Source organism: Equus quagga, chromosome 1, assembly GCF_021613505.1.
Source record: "Equus quagga isolate Etosha38 chromosome 1, UCLA_HA_Equagga_1.0, whole genome shotgun sequence".
NCBI lineage: Eukaryota > Metazoa > Chordata > Mammalia > Perissodactyla > Equidae > Equus > Equus quagga.
Window position 1 is genome coordinate 113,164,329 of NC_060267.1, and position 24,740 is coordinate 113,189,068.

Below are 24,740 nucleotides of genomic sequence, written 5' to 3' on the forward strand. Positions count from 1 at the left end.
AAAACTAAGCTGGAAAATATCTTACACTTGTAACTATTATCTTTTTATGTGTTATCTAACAACAACTTTTCTTGCATGACTGAGGCTGATAAGTAAATTCAAAGAGAGATGATTGTTTTATCAGCTTTACTGAAATTTCTCATTTGCTCCTTACCACTCTATTACCAGTAAGGTCACTATATGCTGATTTTGGTTTGAGAGATAAAATTATATTAGACTCTGTAATGATAATCAGATGAGCATTATAGTTGAGAAAATACACACACACACACACAAATATTAAATTATGTTAACAAACAGCCAGATGGCTACACTCATAATAGTGAAGAAAATGGTTGAATCAATGCATAGTACTATAATTCTTTCTTAGATTAAAGCTTCAGATTCGTAGATTGTAAGATAATTCCTTGGCAGTGATACCTTTTACATTTCTACATGAAAAGGAATTAGAGACAGTAGTTTAGTTAAGAGGATATGCTAATGATAGACTTATCTTAGAACTGTATTGGCACAGCAATCCCATAGTTTAATAAACATACATCACAGATCAATAATGTCACGTTTCTAAAGATGTTTTTATTTATACTGTAAACATTTTGTGTTCGTGTTATTTTTTAAATGTACATATTTGTGTTATTATGTATGTGTGTGTTTACTTATATTGCCTATTGTGGTTCTCAACAATGGCAAAGAAGTAAAAGATCACAAAATTCCCTTAAAATGAGATGTGGATATTTCATGAAGGTTAAAAATAATAAACACAATTTCCTTCCCGTTATTAGATATAAGTGAAAATAACTTGATATTTATGCATATTGAATAAGCACTTTTTGCATACGTAAATCATCCTCTGGTATTGTGATGAAAACACCAGAACAGTGTGTTCTCTCCATGAAGTCCTGGATTTTCACAAAGCTTTACATTTACCCCCGCCCCAGCAGAGTAAGAAATTCTCTATTAGAAATAAATAGCTACGACACCCTAAAATAAGAGAAGTGACAGGATTTAGAAGTTTGCTATTTTCCTTCGATGCTTTTTATTACAAAGTATTCTAAGAAGCTTAAACCCTGAAAAATTGAAAACATTCAGATTTTAGAGCAAGGAATTCAGGATGGAATTTATCCCTGAGAAATAAGGAGTGTCAAGACAAGATCCTTTCACCATCAATAAATATTTATTGAACACCTATAGTTCTCAAGACTGTTCTAGGATTTGTGACATCTCTCCCTCATTTATGCTTCTTTTCTAGAGGAAGAGAAAGACAGAAAAAAAACTATAGATATAACAAATAAGTGAATTATATAGTTTGTAAGAAGATGAAAAGTACCACAGAAGAAGAAAGATTGAAAAAGATTAAGGTGACTAGAAATACAGATTGGGAAAATTTAATTTCAATAGTCCCAACAAACAACATTAGAAATAAACAAAAGGCTATTTATTTATTTTTTAAACCAAGTAACTTTATTTAAACTAGTTTCTTACTTGTGGAGAAAATAGCGTACCTGGAGATTATGTTTTATAAAATATCCCAGAATATAGATCAACTTGTTTCCATCCTAAGAACTAGGAACCTATCTAGCAAACACATTGCTATGACACATCTGAAACAACCAATAGCTATCTTGAGAACTAAGCACAGGCTAGCTGCTCCTGAGTTTCTCATATTTATTGTCTTCTCCTTCTGTTCCCACCCCCCCCGTTAATTACTAATAGTCAGTGTTATAGTGACAAAAGGCTTAAGAAACATTTGAGGAAGAGAAACCACTCATTCATCTCAATCTACTCATTAACTTTTTTTCTTAATCTCTGGGGTAAAAAGATCCCCATCATTGCAGTTTAGCAGCAAAACCATTGGTCCAGCTCGCCGATCACCAGTATTTTACAGAAACTTTCTTTGAGAAACTACATTTCTACAGCTGATATCTTCTATCCTTTATATTTCATATTTAAATTCCCCTGTACTTCCCCATACTTGGAAAAATTAACTGCAATGTCTTTTTATCTTCTGCCATACTTTAATTTTCTGCTGTAATAAAATGAGTGCATGCCACCTGCATCTTCCAATTTAAAGTGAAGTAATAAATCTTCTCTCTCTTTTTTTCTTAAAGGACATGTTATTTCTTCAAACATGAAGCGTTTACACTTTTCAGTATATAGGTAGTATCAAAAATTTTCTGGAGAAATGCCCTATCATTAAATATAGCCATAGCACATTCCTTGAAAATTAAGTCCATGTCTGTCTTAAAAATCAGATGACAATACAATCTTACGGAATTGAAGTTTTTCAAAATATGCCACACGTTGGATTTTGACACATTATATCAGTCAATTTTCCCCTGAGTATTTCAGACAATTGTCAGCATAATGTAATATGCTTGAAACAAAGTTGGCAGAAATATCTTCCAACAATAAAGGTGAGTGTTTATTTTCCTTGAGACATTTTAAGGGATAGCTGAAGTGTAGCAGTTCACTACTTTTTATTGGATATATTTATTTTTAATAGAATTCATGATAAAGCACCAATTGCTGAATTTAATCATTTGGGTTTAATTAGTTGCTCAAACCACTTTATCATGACAGTCATTTTTATCATCCGGGCAGTAATGAAATGATAAAAGTGACATGGCTTCCAGTAAACATACTAGTTTTATGAGCTGAGATTCAATAAAGTAGCAAAGATGGGGAATAGACACTTCCAGTACTAATTACGTCCCTTGGTGATATATGTAGGTACATTTGGATTGAGTCTGAAGAATAGAGTATGCAGTTTTACCATCCCGAATTGTATGGGCTTATCTGTTTACTGTGATGGGAATATAATAATGACTCATATGGACACTAATATTTTAATTTTTTCTCTTTGAAAAGAACTGCTTTTAAAGAGTATGCAAAAGAGACTGCATTTCACTAGTTATGTACTTAGAGTTACATAAATAAATGAACTGCTTATATACTTCACAGTCTTACGTCCAGGTAAAAATGTCATACAAAATGATAGTTTCTGAAGGAAATTTAACCAAGGAAAATATTATCCTCTAACTTTATCAAAATATGCATGGCCCCCTACACAAAGGCATTTGTGAAAATTCAAATATTTTAGGTGTAGGTTTTAATTCTGTCTAATTACCCATATCCGCTAACAGCATTTCAACTGCCAAAGTATTCACGTCTACCATGCTATCTCACTGGCAAAGTGAACATGCTGTTAATGAATATGGGAACATAGCTCTTAAACAAATTGTGAAATCAAATATTTCACATATATTATATGATGCAGGTTTGACGGTGGGACAGAGGTCATGATATGCATACATATCTCTAATGTTCGTCAGGCACAAATGAAGATAATAAAATACCTTTTACGACTAGGCTGCCAGTGTTCCTCGCAACACCAAACTGATTTGTAGCTATGCAAGTATATGATCCGGCATCTGACCTGGTAACGTTATATATCTTGAGGCTGCCATCCTCCAAGAGACTCACTCTAAAAAGAAAATATATAATTAAAGGAAGTAAGGCTCTTTAAAATTGATGTCTTAACCACTTATTTTCATTTTAAAACATTACTTAGACCATGGATGTGTTTGATAATATGAATGTATTCCTTTCCTATTATTCTGTTCTTAATTGTGAGCACTCTCTGAATCCACATGTTAGAATAAATGGCATTTGCTTTTATTCTGATACAGCATCAATAATTATCATGCTATAACTTGAATTATCATTGTTGATTTCAATGCACATTAAAAACCAAATGAGTGCTTGATGCTACAATGGCCATTTGCTTGATTAATAACAAACGCAATTATTTATTGTGCATTTTGAAATGTCAATTCCCTGGTGAAAATTGAACTTGGCATTAGGGAAATACAAGCTAATTTTCACATTGTTTAGTCTGTGGCTTTATCAACCTGCTCTGATTTAGCACTTTCAGCCACCAAACAAAAGAGTTCTCGACTGACAATATTCGTCAGTGCTAATGAGTTGAAGGAACCATCCGTATGGTTCCATAGCCAAAGGGGCCAGGTCCAGCTTATATGGCCTATCCCATCACAAAGGAGAAGAGAGGAGAAGGAAAAATGAACACTTCATGAATCAGACTGAATTAAATGTTCCTAAAATAGGTACATTCATATAGTACACAATGGAAGGAGAACTATTTAAGAACTTCCAATTTTTCATCAAACAATCCCTGTTAAATTTTCTCTGAAACTCAGAAATAATCAAATGCAAACATCAGAATGTTGTTTTAATCAGAGGAAATATCAAGATTTTTTTTTTACAAAATTACAGGCAAATGTTTTAATAAGGAGACAAAAAAAAAGAGAAATTAAAGGCATGTACCCAATTTTATGTCTTATAAATTTAATTAAACACCTTTTAAAAACACAGCTCTAAAAACTAGTGGGTAGTCAGGATTGTACAAGAATATGTGATGAGAGGTAATTGGTAATGACGATAGTTTTAAAGGAAAGAAAGGCAAGACAATTGCCAAGCATGTCACATCCATTAACAATAACAAAACAGTATTTGTTTCTCAAATATATCATTGTTTCTAATATGCATATCATACAAAATGTAGCTAATATAATTAATTACCCAATTTGAAACACAGAGAATATCAGCCAACTGTAATTTGTATGAAACCAGCTGCTGGTGTTGGGTTTATTACTAGTGATGGGTTCCACATTCTGTCATCGTGAGTGGAAATGGCCACATCTGGGTTTAGAATGCTCCATGGCACGTAATCAGATTATTTTTTAAAGTCGTTATCTTGGAGTATTCCCCAACAGCAGATATTTGATATCTTATTTAATTTCCCAAATGTCCAGATTTCTTGATCCCAATTTACATTAACAATTTAATCATCCCATTATTGACACAGTAACAAAGCTATTCTAGTATGCAGCAAACTTCTGGCCAAATACAAATCTTTATCTGATTCTACTAGAAGAGGTCAACGTGCTGGAGAGGATGTGGAAAAAAGGGAACCTTTGTACACTGCTGGTAGGAATGTAAATCGGTAAAGCCACTATGGAAAACAGTACAGAGATTCCTCAAAAAATTAGAACTAGAACTACCATATGATCCAGCTATTCTACTTCTGGGTATTTACCCAAAGAACACAAACATACTAATTTGAAAAGATATATGCATCTTTGTACACATATCTTTATGCATTCAGCAGTATTCACAATAGCCAAGACTTGGAAACTACAAAAGTGCCCATCAAGAGATGAATAGATAAAGAAGCTGTGATATATACGGACAATGAAATACTACTTAGCCATAAAAAATAATGAAATCTTGCCATGTGCAACGACATGAATGGAGCTTGAGGGTATTGCGCTAAGTGAAATAAGTCAGGTGGAGAAAGACAAATACCGTATGATTTCGCCCATATGTGAAAGATAAACAAACAAATATACTGATACAGAGAACAGATGGGTGGTTACCAGAGGGGAAGGGAGATGAGAGAAAGGCAAAAGGGGTAAAGTGGCACATGACCATAGTGATGGATGGCAACTAGACTTTTGGTGGTGAATGTAATGCAGTCTATACAGATGTTGAAATATAATGATGTACACCTGAAATTTATATATGCTATAAACCAGAGTTACCTCAATTAAAAAAAAACAGAGGTCAATGTGAGAAGCATTTGGGTACATCATTTATCTTTAGAATTTAGGAATAACTAGGAATTTTCAGCAGCATAGAAACATTAAATTTTGACCAATAAAACATTTTAAATGATAAAAAATATATCTGCTAATATCTAAAGCCCATCAGGCAAATTTCCCAGCTAGTTATGCCAATGTTTATATGTCATATAATTTTTCACTTGAATTTCAGAAAAGCACAATTCATGTAAATGATGTTTTGGTATTACCCCGAGTCCACCACCCTTTTCAGGCTCGTGGTATTTGTTCAGTAATGTTTGTTAAATTGAACTGAAATTGTCATCATTGAAACTGATGATTTCTTCTGAAATCTTAATCAATTCATCAGTATTTCTCAATTGCCTCTTACTTTTTGAGAGACTGAGAAGGCAAACTAAGACTAATAAAAGTTAAGATCTGCCCAAAACTAAACAGCTAATAAGTATCAGAGAATGAACTGAAAGCTATATCTGATTATCTCTAGCACTCAAGCTCTTTACAGTACTATCACTTTGCTCTAATTACAGTAAACTAATTCTGCGTGTTAACTATAATGTTTAGGAAGTTTCTGAGTCATTGTTAGAGGCCCTTAAGACAGTCTTATGTTTTTGCTTCTCAAAATACAGTCTCATCTCAGACCTACTGAATCAAATTTTGCATTTTAACAAGATATCCATTCGTTGGTATGGACAGTAAAGTTTGAGAAGCATTGGTCAATTCATTATGAATCAAACTTCAGTCTGTAAAGATTGTCTTTATTTCTAAGTAACAACGTATTTTGTTTTCACAAGATCAATACACAAAAATGTATCAAAGAATAAAAAATGTTAGATTTGAATGTTTTATGAAAGTAACAAAACTGGTAATGAAACTGATTTAACATTTATTAAAAATAGATGATTAATAAAATAATTCTCCCTATAGATCTATCATATGGAAGGCCAGAGATTTAATTATACTTAGAAATTTTACATCAGGATAAATAGCGTAAATATTTCAACTTATCATTTAATGTTTTTTTATTAATAAGAGGTGTTAAAATGTAGTAAGAAAACTTAATCTCTGACAATGTAGATGGAATCAAACCACCTAATCATAGCACTAATTTTATGTAGAATAATTAAACAAAAAATATTAAAGACAAGTGTGAATTTCCAGTTCTGTCACATATCAAAACATGGCTTAGGAGAAATGATTAAAAAGAAAAAGAAAGAACACTCAACTAAGATCAAACTGTACAAAGCAATTGACATTTTCAGAAAGGAAGAATGCACATGTAAAAATTAACTGGAACATTTTAATTGATGATTTTGGTAACATTCATGGAGAAAGATAAAGACTGACTTTATCTTTCTTTTGGATAGTCTAAAAGATACTTTAAAATGGTTTCTGGAGGATTGAAAAGGACATATTAATAAAGTATATTAAAAAATTCCATCTTTTTCTATGTAAGCTTCTCTAACGTTTAAAAACAAAACAGCTGCATGTATAGATAAGCTTGGCTATCTGAAAAAAGTGAGAAAACATTCTGGTGATAAAAGTGAGATTTGCATGAATAATTAGCAAAAATAATATAGTTATAGGGAAGCAGAAGACCTTAAGTGACTGACGACATATAATATGTATATATATTTACATTAGGACTTAATGCTGAGATTATACTGCTAACAGACTATATATCATAAAAACAAAGACTGAAATATCTGAGCAACATGGAATAAGGTAAGGCTTCTAAAAATTCAATAGTAATTTAAATGCTAATTTAAATGACTGGAAATCGAGGAATGCTAAGGCTGTTTTTTCCTTCTAAATTTATTCAGCAAATATTTGCTAAATGCCTACTATGTTCAAGGTACTACGTTAGCTCTTACGATAGGGATGAGAGAAATAGAGACTATTAATATGAGGCGTCCTCTTTTCCATGATAAAACTCATTGGTCAAAATATAAGCAGGTTACGAACTATTATTGCAAACTGACTCTGCACACATCTTCTGCTAAATTTATAATAAATGTTAACTCATTGAATACTTAAGTCAAACCTCTAGGCTCTCTCTGTTGTTATCATCCCCATTTTACACGTCAGGAAACTGAGGCATAAAAAGAAGGAGTAATTTATTCAAGGTACCCACAAGGCGGCGTGGCCAAGATTCTAATCATGTCTTCCACTTTGGAGCAGGAAGTACTTATTTTAGCAAGTGTTCTTTTACTTCAAGCTTCCAAAGCAGCATAGTTTACTAAGAGTGTAGTTACTAAGAGTACAAACGTGAGCATTATATATATATATATATGTATATATATGAAAGTATGTATATACATATTTAAATTTTATTTGCGTAGGAAGACCCTTAATATTGGAGGTTCTTAATCTGACCTTTAGGGAGTCCAATGACTCCCTGAAATGAGATGAAACATTTGTGTTTGTGCACCGATGCACATTTCCCTGGGATTCTAAGCTTTTGTGAAATCTTAAAGGTGAGTCTGATATCCTCTACTACGGTAGAGTTTTAACCATAAATGTGAGGTAATGATGATGATATTAACACCAAGGATTATTTTTCTTCTTCTTTTGCTCCATTCTAGGCAATAATGGTGCTATTGGTAGAGCTATTAGCAACTACGGAGTTTGAGGTCAACTGCTTGTGACTGAATCTGAGCCTCAACATTTAATATTTGTATGAGTGGGGCCAAGTTACTCAATAGTCCAAGTTCTTAGCTTTCTCTTCTGTAACATGGGGATATTAATATTACCTGTGTCACAGAGTCATGTGGAGTAAATGATATAAACTGTTTAAAGTGCTCAGCACTGTGCCTGGCTCACAGTTAGCAGTCAGTAGGTAGACTTTTAATGAACCAGTTTGTTATTCTGCTAAAGGATGTAAGCACTTCTGTAACTCCATGAACAGTAACAATAGGAACAGGAGGAAGTATTTTGTCACAGTTCAGCTTGAAGAAACGAACTTGAGAGGCATCTGCCAGGCTTCCTGAAAGGAGCCTAATGCTAGAAAGACTGTCAGCAGCATTGTTTCACTGCCTGAGACTCTTGGTTGAATTCATGCAATTTCCTTTCTGTGTATTTGTCAAGTTAATCTTTATGATCCCCAATGTTCTCGTTTTTATTTGGGAATGATAACAGGGTTGTTAGGAGAACTGAATTAATTAAATGCTAGCTAGTAATCTCATTCTTATTCTTTGTTGATACTAGTCCTTGGTCTTTGCTTTCAATGACTCAAACTAGTATTTTTAATTCTTGCTTTGGTTCTTGCTTGTGCCCGATGTCTTAAAACCCTTTCATCTGAGTGGACTCAGCAGTGTGTTTTGTGACTTTAACTAACATCTGCCTATCAGTCACTGGACTGTTTTGGTTTTGGCGCCACTGAGTTCTGATACTTGACTTACAGTGTATGTATGTTTCCTCCTTAACTCTTCCCCTGTAATCATTTCACAGTTCAGAGATAACACTCTTCCTCTCAAGTCTCTGTTCTCAAATATTCACTTAGTTAGAATGTTTCAACTGTTCACACAATCAAATAGAAAATTTTCCCCCAAATTGCCAAAGCTTAGTATTCTATTTAGATGATTAAATCACAAATTAAGACATTTGCAGTTAAAATGTTCTGTAAAAATTAGGATTTAAAGACATTTACATGTGTAGATATATCATGACCATTCAACAATAGAGCAATTAATAGTTAGCAATTGTAAGGTACCACACTATTCCTCTAATTGCATTCTTGGCAATAAAAGGTAGAAATTGAGAACTACAATCTATGTCCAATAGTCAAGTGTCATTGGTAGAATTTATAGTGGCATTAGAAAAATAAAACAGGTAGAAAACTTAGCACTAGCATATGTAAACATTTCAATGTTAACTGATAACTTGAAGGCAGACTTTATGGAGTGATGGAAATTCCAGCATTTCCATCTCCCCACCAGGGAATGCGAGCAGCACAAATGGGAAACAAAAATAATAGATGCCGCACCCATTTGCCTGATTTCAAACCCTTTGCCCTCTACTTGATGAGTTGTTGTGAATAGAGCACCAGGAAGATAGACTAACACGTCAAATGAACTCACAGGACTCTTCCACCTGGAACATGTGTATTCAATTTCATGTCACTTCCAGGAAGTGCGTAAAGACAACATAATGTCTTTTTGGTGAGGAAGATTTGCCCTGATCTAACATCTGTGCCAATCTTCCTCTATTTGTATGTGGGATGCCACCACAGCAAGGTTAATGAGTAGAGTAGATCTGTGACAGGGAGTTGAACTGCAAATCTGGGCTGCCAAAGCAGAGCACGCGGAACTTTAACCATTCAGACACCGGGCCGCCCCAACAATGTAACATGTTTACCCTTGCTTTCCTGAATTGCATGTGATATCTGTTCATTAAAAACTTCAGAAATATATAGAAATATAATAGCATTCACATCGAGTTTATCACTACAGCTAATCTAATAGGTATCCAATCTTTATTTATTTACATATAGAAAACAGATCTATATGTATAGATTCCACGTGGATAGCAAATGAAGAAGGTTCTGACTTTTTTTGTTTTATTTCAGTCATAGCCTATCACAAAGTTTCAGGACATAAAAGATTAGCAACAGCTAAATTTCTTAAACTAAGAGAAATTAGGACATTGGGCAATTACAATTTCTTGTTGCTGAAACTAGAGCAATACTGCTATTTTTATAGTTAGATTATTAACTGGAGTATTGCTTCCAGTTCTGTCTAAAGATAATACTGTAGACCATGAAATTTTAATTGACTGTCTAATTTTACTGATATCTAGAAAATGTAAAATAGATTGGATTAAAATGAGTTAGATAAGAAGTAGAAAAATGTGTATAAATTTTGACTCTGTACAATTTAGGTTTTAGGTAAAATGTCCCACTGGAGTCTTATTTTAAATCAAATATTGATATTACATTTCAATAATTTTAGCACCTGATTATCGTGTCTATGCTAATCTCACCGTCATTTAATAAGCTATCTTTTAAAAATTCTTTAATTTAACAAGCTACAAAAGATGCCTGACATGATCTACAAATAAGTAAATGCCAAAGCTTGCTCATTTAAATCAAAGTAAAGAGTCTCTTTTCCATCCTTTTATATTAACAACTTTAAACAGCTCCAATGGCAATTTTACACAAAAGATATCTCACACCTCTAGCCAGGGCAAGTTTAAAGATTTAATCAATGGATTAACAAAAACCCATTTTATCTTCCTTATAAGATGATCAGAATAGTAAAAAAAAACCCAAGAGGTAATCCCAAAAAAAGAGATAACAAAAAGGAGAAAGAGATAGATATAAAATACAAATGAAGTACTATCTCAAGAGAGAGAAGATTGAATGGGCCACAGAAACTAAAATCTAGCCTCTCTACTAAACGTAGATCATCTTTAGAAAAGCACAGTATACTTACAATCTTTAATCAGTTCTAAACAAGAGGAAACACATGCCAGAAAATTCAAGAAAATTTATGGAAGACATTCTTAAACATGTTTTTCATCTTTTTAATTTTGTCTGCCTTTTAGGAAAGAGCACAAATATTCTTTTCAGGAAAGGGTTGAAGGGTTGTCTAAGTCCCAAAGAGGAAACAAACGTTCATAATTCACAAAATCTTTCTTAGAGTACACCAGTAAACCCTTCCTGGACATGATAGATGAAAGCCTAGAGTCTCTTCCCAAGTATCTAGCAGAGGATTTGCACTCCTATCCGCTTATCTCAATGCTATCCATCCTCCCAATCCTGCTTTGATTCTGACTCTTTCAGACACAACATACGCATCCCCTCAGGTTCTCTTAGTGCCATTGGCTATCAAAAGTCCAGATGATGCAACTGCATCAGCAAAGGGGCAGCCAGCAGATAAATCCCTTTGTCCTTCCTTCCAAAGACTGTTTTCAGGTAGTTTCTGTCTGGAGACAATCTATGTGGGTGACTAATGCTGAGCTACTAGATGTCTGTCTCTGTGGCTTAAAGTGAGTCAGTGGCCAGCGTAATAAAATATGATTCTGCATTGCTGTCCATATTTACCTGCCTCACTCTTAGCTTTGCTTCTTAGGGAACCTGGGCTAAGATATGCAGCTTTCTCTATGACACTCCTCCTCCCAATCACTACTGTTCATAGTATTCTCTCTCTCTCCAAATATTAAAGATTGGTAATTTTTTCCACATCAATAAGCTGATATGCAAGGAGGTTTAAGCTTAACCACAGCCAGGATGCAGGTCTTCTGATCCTGAGTCAGTGTTTTTTCTATTGAATTATTATCTGGATTATTACGCTACCTTGTATTTTGAAATTTTTTTTTTTTAAAGATTGTCACCTGAGCTGTCTGTTGCCAATCTTCTTTTCTTTGTTCTTCTTCTCCCCAAAGCCCCTCAGTACATAATTATATATATTTTTTTAGTTGTGGGTCCTTTTAGTTGTGGCATGTGGGATGCTGCCTCAGCATGGCCTGATGAGCGGTGCCCTGTCCGCACCCAGGATCTGAACCAGTGAAACCCTGGGCCGCCAAAGCAGAGTGCACGAACTCAACCACTCGGCCATGGGGCTGGTCCCCTTTTTTTTTTTTTTTTTTTTAAGATTTTTTTCTTAGGGCAGTTTTAGGTCCACAGTGAAATTGAGAAAGGTACAGATATCCCCTATGCCCCCACACATTCATAGCCTTCCCTATTACCAACGTTCCCCATTAGAGTGGTACATGTGTTACAAGTGAAGAACCTACACTGACACATCATTGTCACCCAAAGACCATAGTTTATCTTAGGGCTCACCCTTGGTGTTGTATATTCTATGGGTTTGGAAAAGTATTTAATGACATGTCTCCATCATTATAGTATCATACAGAGTATTTTCACTGTCCTAAACATCCTCTGTGCTCCATCTATTCATCCTTCCCTCCCCCAATCCCTGGCAACCACTGAGCTTTTTACTGTCTCCACACTTTTGCCTTTCCCAGAATGTCATCTAGTTGCAATTACACAGTGTATAACCTTTCAGACTGGCTTCTTTCACTTTGTAATATGCACTTAAGATTGCTCCATGTCTCTTCATGGCTTGATAGCTCATTTCTTTTTAGCACTGAATAATATTCCATTGTCGAGATGTGCTACAGTTTATTTAAGCACTCACCTACTGAAGAATATCTTGGATACTTCCAAGTTTTAGCAATTATGAATAAGGATGCTATAAACCATGGTGTGCAGGTTTTTGTGTGGACACAAATTTTCAAGTCCTTTGGATAAATATTAAAGAGTGCAGTATCTGGACTGTATGGTAAGGATATATTTAGTTTTACAGAAAGCCACCAAACTGACTTCCAAAGTGTCTATATCATTTTGCATTCCCACCAGCAATGAATGAGAGTTCCTGTTGCTCCACATCCTCTCCAGTATTTGGTGTTAGTGTTCCAGATTTTGGTCACTCTATTAGATGTGTAGTGGGATCTCGTTGTTTTAATTTGCATTTCCCTGATGACATGATACTGAGCACCTTTTCATATACATATTTGCCATCTGTATATCTTGTTTGATGAGGTGACTAAGGTCTTTGGCCCATTATTTAATTGAGTTGTTTTCTTTTCCTTGAGTTTTAAGAATTCTCTGCATATTTTAGAGAACAGTCCTTTATCAGATGTGTATTTTGCAAATATTTTCTCCCAGTCTGCAACTTGACTTCTCATTCTTTTGACATTGTCTTTCTCAGAGCAGAAGTTTTTATGTTAATAAAGTCCAGCTTATTATGCCTTTCTTTCATGGATCTGCCTTTGGTGTTATATCCCGAAAGTCATGGCCATGCGCAAGGTCATCTAGGTTCTCTCCTGTTATCTTCTAGGAGTTTTATAGTTTTGTGTTCTACATTCAGGTCTCTCATAATTTTGAGTTAATTTTTGTGAACGCTGTAAGGTCTGTGTCTACATTAATTTTTTATTTTGCATGTGGCTTTCTGTTTATTTCGGCACTATTTATTGAAAAGACTATAAGGTATACCTCGGAGACATTACAAGTTTTGTTGCAGACCACCACAATAAAGTGAGTATTGCAATAAATTGAGTCATACAAATATTTTGGTTTTCCAGTGCATGTAAAAGTTATGTTTACAATATACTGTAGTTTATTGTGTGTAATAGCATTATGTCTACAAAAACAATGTACACACCTTAATTAAAAAATACTTTGTTGCTAGAAAATGCTAATCATCATGTGAGGCTTCAGCAAGTCCTAATCTTTGGGCTGGTGGAGGGTCTTGTAAAAAATGCAATATCTGCAAAGCACAATAAAATGAAGTATGCCTGTATCTTTTCTTCATTGTATTGCCTTCCCTCTTTTGTCATAATTTTCTTTTTAGACAAGTTTCTACTTTCTGAATAGATTATAAAGCTAAGTTCTTTGATGCAAGTAATATAAGGGTTTTACGACCGTGGACTCTAAAGTTAGCTTGTTTTTGGTTTGTGTCTGGCTCTTCTGTTTTGGCTGTGTTACATTGGAAGCACTTGCTTGATTTATGTGTAAAAATTACATATAAATGGGGATAACAGTAGCAATAACATCAGTTTGTTTTGAGAATTAAATTTAAAAATGTATTAAAAATATCAAGCATAAGTCTAGATGACAAGGTCCTCCAAACGGTAGCTATTTTCTTCATTTCTTTGTATTCTCCCAGAATATCTACAATTTTGGGGGGTGGGGGGTGAGGAAGATTGGCCCTGAGCTAATATCTATTGCCAATCTTCCTCTTTTTTTGCTTGAGGAAGACTGTTACTGAGCTATCACCTGTGACAATCTTCCTCTATTTTGTATGGGGGATGCTGCCACAGCATGGCTTGATGAGCAGTGTGTAGGTCAGCGCCCAGGATCCAAACCCACGAACTCCAGGCCTCCAGAATGGAGGGTGCAAACTTAGTCACTATGCCACTGGGATGGCCCCAAGAACACCCACAATTTGTAAGTACTCAGTATGACTTTTCTGATTGTACCTATTGCGAAATCTTTAGACTTGTCTTTCTAGGCCCAGATGTAAATTTATCAATATTATCAATAAATTCGGTAAACTAACAGAAAGTCTCTTAGCCAAATAACCTCTTTATTTCAAAATGAAAGCTAGTTATAAATATAAATAAAGTGGTTGCTTGGCTAAGTGACTTTCTGTTAATTTGCTGATGTCCTTTAGAGTAGAAGAGTTGAGGTGAAGAAATACATTCAAATCGGTCTTATCAAGGACAAGACTTGAGTATACAAAGCAAATCTTAATCATTCTTTTGTATAGTTCCAATCATGAAACTAAAGTTTTAATAAAGGCCATAATAAAATCTTTTTTGAATTATTATTAACACAGACCCTGATGAGGGGTTCCTAAATATTTAATTAATTCATAGAAAATACAGCGATTATATCTGTATTATTTTTTCAGCTTCTGTCTTAGTTCCAGACAAACAATAGTGTTTCTTTCGTCCCTTGAATTGAGTTGCATTAGATATAGTGTGTTTAAATTTATATATGTAAAGGGAAGTCAGTGAGGTAGGAAAAGTAAACAAAAATGAAAACCTCCATGAAGTGGCAACACCAGTTGGTAGCACAAATAAATTCAATTCTGCCATGTTTTGTCAGAAAGCATATTTTTCTCAGGGACCTCAGGGAAAAGCAAGTATATGCAGGTGCCAGTAACTTGCCCTTTTTTCACCAGTGTCAGCAGACTAGGGGAAGATCTATTTTAAACATATTAAATAACTAAAGATATGCTTCTCATGAGCTGATTAATCTAAGATGATTTGGGATCATTATACAGGTAACTGAAAGGGCTTAACTAGCAAAGGTTTGTTTAGAAGTGTTACCTGTAGATTAGAAATGGACTCATACACATTTTAATTTACATGGAAATAACATCACGGGTGCTAGTGTCTAATTTTTTAAAATTCCTGGTTTCTGCCTAATGTGTAGTTGTTGATGTGAACAGCCAAATGTTTCAAAGTTAAGTCTTTGGTTCAACTGTCCTAAACTCCAAAGCAGAAACCAAACAGTAGATATTCAGGCCTCAGAGTTCATCAAAATGTGACTCTGTTCAATACACACAAATAATTTAATCACCAGCTTTGTAGTGCTCCACATACAACACAAACACAGATTCAGGGTGACTGAATTGTGACACAAATTAGGAGATGGTGGATAAGAGCAGTTGCTAAATAACATTATTATTTGGTGTCATGATGTGTCTTTATTTCGACAGCATGCCGAAGATTGTGCTGCTAGGCTGATTCCCATAAAATGTTAAGGAAATGTGATTTAACATTAACAAAACAGCATCACTTGGAAGGCTTAGCTAAATTAATCCAGTGAAAGAGGCCTAAGAGGAATATTTAGCAGTTCAGTAGAAGAAGGGAAAGATAAAGAAAAGTGTCTCCATTTGCTGCGGTATTTTGGGATGCCTGAGAAAACACAAAAGGGAATTAATACAGATTCATATGCTAACATGCCTTACAGTCCAAGCGAATCAAAAGAAAAGATAGGAAATTATAAAGTTGGCAAAGGACAAAAAAGTTTGTGAACATAAGACTTAAAAGAAATTTTTAAAAAGTACGCTCCCAAAATAACTAGAGGAGAAGCGATTGAAAACACAATGGGAGAGAGGGCTGTGCAGAACAGAACGGAGAAGTCGGAGCATTATAAGGACGTTTCGGCTACATTTTCACTGCATTTATAAGGATAACCCTATTGTGTGATTTCCTCAAGGCTTTGAAATTTTGCAAATATTAAGTTATATCTGCAGCATACTTTGAGATAGATAGATGAGATTCAAACACAGCCAGCTGACCTTAAACTGGTAAATTTACCCTGAGGTCCTTGGTTTCCTCAGGTATAAAAAGTGAGGGAGTTAGGTTGGAACATCAATGAGTATCCCCTTTTTCGCTCCAGCACCATAATTTGGTGATTTTAGAACATGGGTATCTGGGAAATGCTCCTCCCTACTATCTTGAATGTGGTTCTAAAAGTGATGCTTGCTTGTGGCATTTCCCCTGCTGGATCTCCTTTGGCTCCTAGATCATCTTGGATGAGCCTCCTTGTCTGCTAACTTTAATTCTTTCTTCTTCTTAATTATAATACATAATTTCATACGTAGATCAAGTCTTTTATCAAGCTTAGGGAGTTTATCCTTGTTTATTGAATTTGCATATCTATGTCCATATGTCACCAAAAATCATTTTGTATGTTACATTAAAAATCCAATCAGTTATTTGAACATTGTGGATGCGGGATGCTGAGTCACTAAGAGAACTGATTTATTTTATTTTATTGATGTGAATTAAGACTCCATCTATCAGTATTCTGACAAGAACATATAGATGTAGTTTATACCTTTCATTAATGTAAAAATAGAATTTGACTGTATGTTTTCAAAAGAGTTTTTGGTTTAACTGAAAAAATAAGGAACAAATAATGTGCGCAGTAGGATGATCTGCCTGCAGCTCCACAGATGGCAGAATTCTACACCAGAAAACTAATTAAAGGCCTACAATGTGGTGTTGAAGTTTACACATAGATTTGGAGTCAGAGCTTCCTGGAATCGAATGCTCTACTGTCACTTACTAACTGTGTGACTGTGGATGTGATGCTTAACTTAGCATTAGTTTTATCCATCTAAAAAATATGAATAAATAATACCCGCCTCTTAGATATCTTGTAAATATTAAATGAAATAGTGTATCTAACATCTTAACACACTCTTTGCCCATGACAGGTACTCCATAAAGGATATTATTATTAACATTAATTATACGAGGAGACTCAGTGTCAAGTATGAGAGGAATAGATTTCTGGCTGTATTGATTAATTTAATCCAAGATAGAATAAAAATGAATATAATTAATATATCCAAGCATCTCATAAGTAGTCTAAGAGTTAACTGTTGGAGGACTCATAAATGATTTGATTCTGCACTTAGAGCAATCATGGGGGAAACAGATCCCGTACTGAGGAAAGGCAGTCTAGATCTAAACATTTGGACTGGCACCAAGTATGACACTCACTAGAAAGTAGGACAGCCACATAATGAATCTGTTCCTCTCACCCTCCCCTTCTGAAAAAAATTCCTACCTACAATTCAAGTGTCAGCTCAGTTGCCTCCAACCTACTGAAGCCTTTCTGGATTCCTGCAGGCAGAGTTAGTGAATGTCCTCACCGTCTTCTGTGTGTGGTGACACATGCCCCACTGCACTGGAGCTGCTGATCTGTTTGCTTTCCTCATGAGACTTTGAGCTCATTCAAATTTATAAACCCAGAATCTTTCACAAAGCCTGTCAAATTGGTTTGCAACTGTGCTTATAAATAAATGAATAGTTTGACAAGTCACACTTGAGAATCATATTTGTCACTCCAAATCCGTAATTCTTAAACCACGCTCTCAGGAGATCCAGGGGACTCTTAGGGCACACCATGGGCTGCTTACAGTGAAAGGAAGTGGGGAGGGCATGGAGTGCAGCTCTGGTTCTCCCTTCAGGCATTAGCCAGATTGGTTCAATTTTAACTGTTTTATGAAATGAACTCTTGCATACATTTCATTTGGAAAAATAAAATACTTCCACTGTGGAAAAAATGAAAGAAAAAAAAAGGAAATTGGGAAATAATCGCCAGAAAGTGAAAAAATGTTCTGACAGCCTCACTCTTCATTTTGAAGACATTAACAAGATCGACTTCCACACAATTAGTCTGGCTTTTATTTCTTCAACTGGACTATAATTTCTATCAAGACAACAATTTTATTTCTATCTATTTATTTTCTGGCTGCCCACTAGTATCTATAAGAAGGTGTGGGTGTAGCAAACACCTGTCGAGCAAACATTTTATTTCTAAGTGAAGAGCATGCCACTTTAAGCCTATCAAGGAATCACTTTTTTTCTCAAAAGCCAAACCAAGAATAAAAGGTCAATTTTGTAAATTGCACTAATAACTGACCTTTTCTGTCTATACAATTATTGCTGTTGAATATTTATGTAAACTTTGGAAGATATAAATGTCACTCAGAAATTCGAAGCGAGCACTAAAGTAAATGGACACCCTTCCAAGGCCAAGTGTTTTCATATTTTCAAAAGGTAACGAAACTGAGGACTTTCATCTTCTCAGCAATGAGGGACGATGAAGAGCTGAGCATTTTAGGACAGCAAGTAAAGTTCTAGGGGAAAGGAGAAAAAATAAAAGTTGCTATTTTTTAGGTAGTATGTTTGCACCAAATCAGTGTTTCTCTAGGTGGTATTCAATAACTTCAGCTTCTCTTAGGAGCAGAGAGTGAATTTACAAAAATGCAGATTCCTCAGCCCTGCTTCATACCTACTCACTCAAAATCGGGAGCACGGCTCTGAGACCTGCATTTTTCACATGGTTCTTATGCATGAGCACGTTTGAAACCTACCAATGTAACTATGAATTCACAGCAACTCTACAACGAAGTTTATGTATTTTCCATCATACGCTACAACACAAGAATTTGTAAGACACTATTTGTGAAATTTCTTTGCTTTGCTATATTTGCCCATGTTTAAAGCCAAAGAGCATCATCACCCATCATTAAAATATTTTAAATAGGGAACTACAGGAATCAGAGTCCAACCCAAGAAGGTGGTGTAAAACAGAGCACATCGGGCTGGGCAGACTCGGTTTAAAGATAGGCTTTGCATCTTTAATGAGCCGGAGCTTTTTCAGACTCTGGTGGCAGGTGGTTTGCACACACTGTGTTCCAGACCACTGGAGGCACCGGATGGCAAGAGGTGAAAATGAGGGCAAGACTGACAGGGGCACACACAGGATTTTAGCTTGTTACATCTTCGCGTGACACAGGCAAGAGTATCAGATGGCTCTTGACATCTTCAGCACATATTCCCTTGGAAAGGCTCACCTTAACAAGGCTCTCAGGAGTTGAGTATGAACAATTTAAAATTTTATTACAAAGAGGCAGCACAGAAGGGAGATTGTAATAAGCCTGGCATTATGCAGACTATCATTCTTCCTTAAACATGGGGACATATGGTTCATTTGCCTATTTGATGCTCATGCTACCTGAGGTACTAAGCATTATTACATTAAGTAGTTGATGGTACAAAACAAAATGAGGTTTATTTGCTTGTTCCATTAGGAAGCTCTGGAAGGAGGAGGAAGAGATAAAGAAGGCTGCTTGCCAGTTGCTACATTCTGGCTAACGTTGCATTGAAGAGGAATGTGTGGAGGGGGTATTTTGTTAAGACTCAGCACTTGGGAGTAAAGGTAAAAGAAAAAGGAACAGTGGTGATTTAGAAAGCAAATATTAAAAGATGCATAGAGAAGGGTCAAATAGAGAGGGAGCATCATATAATTGGCTTCCTTGCATTCAGGCAGCCAGACCCTCATTAGCTGAGGCCCTACAAGATAAGATGGATGTGAAAAGGCTCCAGGGAGAATGGTAGCTAAGTGTCAGGCAAGGGCTTTGTAACTAAAGGAACTACTTTGTCCAGGTAGTTTAGCAAGGAGAAGAATGAAGACAAATGAATTTATCTTCTGTTCCTTTTCTACGTCACTATGCTAAAGACTAACAAATAGGTTCTCCCAAGGGTACTTTTTCACCCATGAAGAAAAGAAAGATCAAGTGACTTACTCAATAACTATCAATTCTCTCTTGGCACAGAGGATGCCCTGTTCCTCCTTTTCATTGTTCTTTCTCCTCATCTCCTTCTCTCTCATCTCTGCTTTCCTTCTCCACTCTTTCGCTGCTATTTCTCAACTGCCGCAATATACTATTATTTCTAAGAGGGAGGTCTTGGGGTGTTGGAGTACCACACAGTTGGAAGAGGAGTAGGCCCACCAAATTTTGGGCCTAGAGGCAAAACTACTGATTAAGCACCACTACTAGATTCCATGTCACCTAATGGGTTCACATGTTCCCACAAGGTACACGCATTTTGCCAAGTGCCGAGGGCCCAGAGTTTAACAGTTTCATTACTGTAGGATAAAGCACACAAAATTTATCATTTAATAAGGTCTGTTTGTAAATACATATGTGTGTGTCATATTATGTGTCACATATATAAACATGCCTGTATATATGCACACTCATGTCTACCTGAGTGGGTAGAGGTAATGGAATTGGTTCCGGAGAGCCCAGCAGTTCTCTTGTTTCAAGTCTGTGGGATTTGATCATATTCTGAGACTAATTGCCAAAAGGCAGAATCTCAGTGATTGAGTGAGTTTGATTCTTTGGGAATTTAGAAGTGCCTTTGTATTTAGCACTTTGAGACAAAAATGGTACAAACGTGGCCATGTACTCTATGACAACTTTGTCCCTCAGTGATGGATCCAAATATGAAAAAGAGTGTGCTTTAATTTTTTTGAGATATATAAAATGTCTGGCATAATGCCCAGCACATAGGAGGTGCTTAAAATGGTTATTTTCGTTATTAATGACAATTTGTCTGATGTATAAATGCATTTTGTTTTATTTTATTTTATTCTATTATATTTTATGAAATGAGGAAGAAAGGCAGTGGACTTCTTTTTAGGAAAATGAGGAAGGAATGTGGTGGATTATTTATTAATTCAATTATTCTTTCAATAATAGGAAAAAATTCTCTCCATCTCTTAGTTAAGTTGTTCAGAGCTTACATGTCCACTCTGACCATATTTCAGGTGATGTAGCATCATATTTAATGCTTCCTGTCAGAGGAACTTTGAGCTGTCTGTCCAGCGGGTTAACATTTCCTATTAAATTCATGAGGTGATCCCTCAACAGGTAGCCAGCAGTCGCTGGGCATAAGGAGATAAATCTAGGCTTTGATTTCTGTCAGTTCACTTGCTAAGTGGATCCACAAGGAAAAAAAGAAGCAATTAATCAAACTTAGCAGATGTGGAATCGATTCCCTCAGTTGCCTCAGAATGCCTCGCAGAGATAATCTTCATCTGTATTCATCTCGACTTTCTGTGGGGAAGTTTGTGATGTTTCCTTGACTGATAGAGGTACTAATGCGCAACTGAGATTTGCATAAAGATAAAGATAACAGCAATAAATGCGCCCAGTGGTGGAAGAGTGTATACAGATCCTCCATCCTTTCCACACATGCTATGCCATTTGTGTCTCATACAAAATCATGGGAGAGCCAAGTACCAATTGCTCCATTTTTCAAGTGAATCAGCTGAGGACCAGAGAAGTTAAAGGATTTGTTAGAAGTTATCAACTGAGTGAAAAGTAGAGTTGACTTGAACCTGGCTCTTTGGACTCCAAACCATTTTAAAGAAAACAACTTTCTTGTGAAAGAATACTATGTGTCATGTTGTTGTCTGGCTTCAGTTTTATCTACAGCACCTAGCATAGTATTGGGGATATAACAGGAGCTCATGAAATATTTACAGATTGAATGAACGAACACGTTACAGGGCTACTAATTGTTAAATAAGTTTTTGGTTTAAGTTTAAAATCTCTTGTCAGGTAGACACAAACAAAACAAAATGAACTTTAACTTTCATTTATTTAGCAACACAGAAGATGTTTACCCACTTTCTGTTACGTTGCAGGTTTGTGCTGTGCGCGGGGCCTGTAGTGGTGAATTAATGAGTGGTGCTCACTACCCTCGTGGTGCTTACGGTCTAGCAGCCAAGGCTCTCTCTAACCTGTGAAGCCGTCCAACCAGATCACTTTAGCTGTTTTGACAATTCACAAAAATCACTATTTTTGGATCAATCACTTGGTCACCTGAGCAATCAGTAAAACCTATAAAAATGATAGCTATGATAAAATCTGCAATTTCAAACTTCCAGGCTAATGTTTTGAATTGAATTCTCATATACAATTTCTATTCTGGCAGTCATTGCATGGGCATAGTGTTCAATATTTCTTAAAGTTGTTTTCATGTTATTTCCTCTTAAATAAATCCAGGGAATAGTAACCTCAAACAAAAAAAGAGTAGGCTAGTGGTTTTACCCAAGGTCACACCTCTCAGCAATGACAGAACTGAGACCAGAGTTCTTGTTTTCTAATTCCCAGTGCAAGGCTTTTGATACTATAACCCAGTTTCTCTCACAGGAATGTACCTTTGCTTCTCAATTTAGGTGCCGTTTCTAAATGACTGGTGGTCCAAAAATAACAAGGTAGATGTCCTATGACCGTACAATCCTAGCAGGAAACCAGGCAGCCTTAGGACTCTGTAATGCCATCTACCTATTTTTATTTGAAGGAAACTTTTTCTACTCTGACAGCCTGCCATGATTATAGAATTGTAAAGAGAGAACTCTTCAAATAGTCAAGACTTCACTTGTGGCACATAGGCCAATAAGAAACATCTTAACCGTATTCATAATTGCTGCTTGATCCTAATTGCCAACATATGAAATTAGGTAAAATCTTGTGACAATGGCACTTCAAAAAACGAAGAGCAGAGTATTCTATTATCTTTAGTGAGGAAAAGATCTAAATACAGAGACAAGAGACTTGTCATTAAATCTAAGCTTCACAATTTACTAGCTGTGTGATGTATGCTGTCTCGATTCATGCAAGAGTGGAGGAAATTGTCAAAATACATATATTGCCGCCATTTTTTATAAGGAGGCAATACAGTAAGATTACTTTGAATAGGCTTCTTTAGAGTTCTTTCAACCATCTCTATGTAGTTACACTTTATGGGAAGCAAGAGTTAGTGACAATGAAATTTCAAAGTATACAGGACCATACAGAAGTTTTATAACAGAGAGTAAAAATGTACTTTTCTCCAATAGGTGTTTCCAAGGTCGTGAACTAAAAACTACTCCTATTTGGAACCATTGTAAAAATTTAAACTGTTTTCTATATCTGACTCTTTTAATCTTCCAATTGTGTCACACTTTATTGAACAGAGGTAGGAGAGGGTAGAAGTTATATTTACTTTGCTATTTAAATGAAATAATCAGCTTGGTGTGGGTATTAAAAAACGTGTAGTGGGACTCAGTGTTGTGTGTTTAAGTTTAGCATCTCGCTCTATAAAACTTGGAAAACGGGTTATGTCATCTCTAATGTCCTTTTCAAATATGACACTGAGCATTTTATCTACACATGAGATAAACCTTGCATTTTGTTAATCACACGTAAAAAGTAATTTCCCAGCCAGCTTGTATGCCCAACACTCCATCCCTGTCTCTTAGGGCGTCTAATTTTATTTGCTTTGGAAATGATGCTTACTACTATGTGCAGACACTTGTGTATTCACACACACTCATGAACACAAAGACATACCTAGACCCACTAAGTCAAATAACCTTTATTCATATATTCCTAATGTTATAAGAAATATTTTGTGGCGTTACCTACTGTTTTAATATTCTCCTTTCCAAAGCTCTCTTCCAGTGCAGTGGCTATTTACAGGCTGAATGAAGTTACTTTGCTAGGACTTGGGATCTGTCCTGGCAACACTCATTGAAGGAGTGTTTTGAGCAAAGAAAAAGAATTGGTTACCCTCTAATGGCTCAGATCAAAGATATAGATGCAATAATCAACCTTAGGCCTGAATGGGCTTGAAGAGACCACTCGGCACTCTCTCCTCTTTTAGGAGGGTGGAACGCTTCTAATCTACTTTACGTATGGAGGCTTATAGAGGATAAATGACATACTCAAAGTCCTGATCTAATTAGGGTAGAATGGAGACTTGTCTTTCTCTTCATTATGCCCTTTCCCTCCCTTCCTCTCACCTTGCTTCCTTCTCCCTTTCCTTCCTCCCTTCTTTCCTTTTTATCGCTACTTTAATTTTTACCTTCAACCTGTTTGGAAGTTGCCATGATAAGACTACAAAAAAACCACTAAGGCAACACAAACAGAAGCATAGGCGCTGTGTTTCCCAATAAGCAGCTTGAAGCCACGCACTTAATGAAAACAGTCAAGTCAGAAGGCAATAGAAGAGGCGACAGGATAGGAAGCATGCAGAGACACACAGTCTCATGGAGCTGGCTGGGTGACCTTTGCAAATTACTGCTTAAGGTAATCTATACCCGGCAGAGACACATGTCTGTAATTACCACACTCAGCCAGGGCTCAACTTTTTTTTTTCAATGCATATTCAGGAGTCAGTTTTGTTTGTTTGTTTTCTTTTGTTGAAACT

The 24,740-nt window shown here is 35.7% G+C and overlaps 1 protein-coding gene across 1 annotated transcript in view; it reads right to left on the bottom strand.

Annotated features, from left to right (window-relative positions):
* The window catches only part of CNTN6 (contactin 6), a 295,689-nt gene that overhangs the window by 44,638 nt on the left and 226,311 nt on the right, over nucleotides 1-24,740 (bottom strand). Inside the window, exon 12 of the mRNA XM_046683997.1 lies at nucleotides 3,357-3,484. Within this exon, the coding sequence (XP_046539953.1) occupies nucleotides 3,357-3,484 (128 nt within the window). The remainder of the gene's footprint in view (nucleotides 1-3,356; nucleotides 3,485-24,740) is intronic.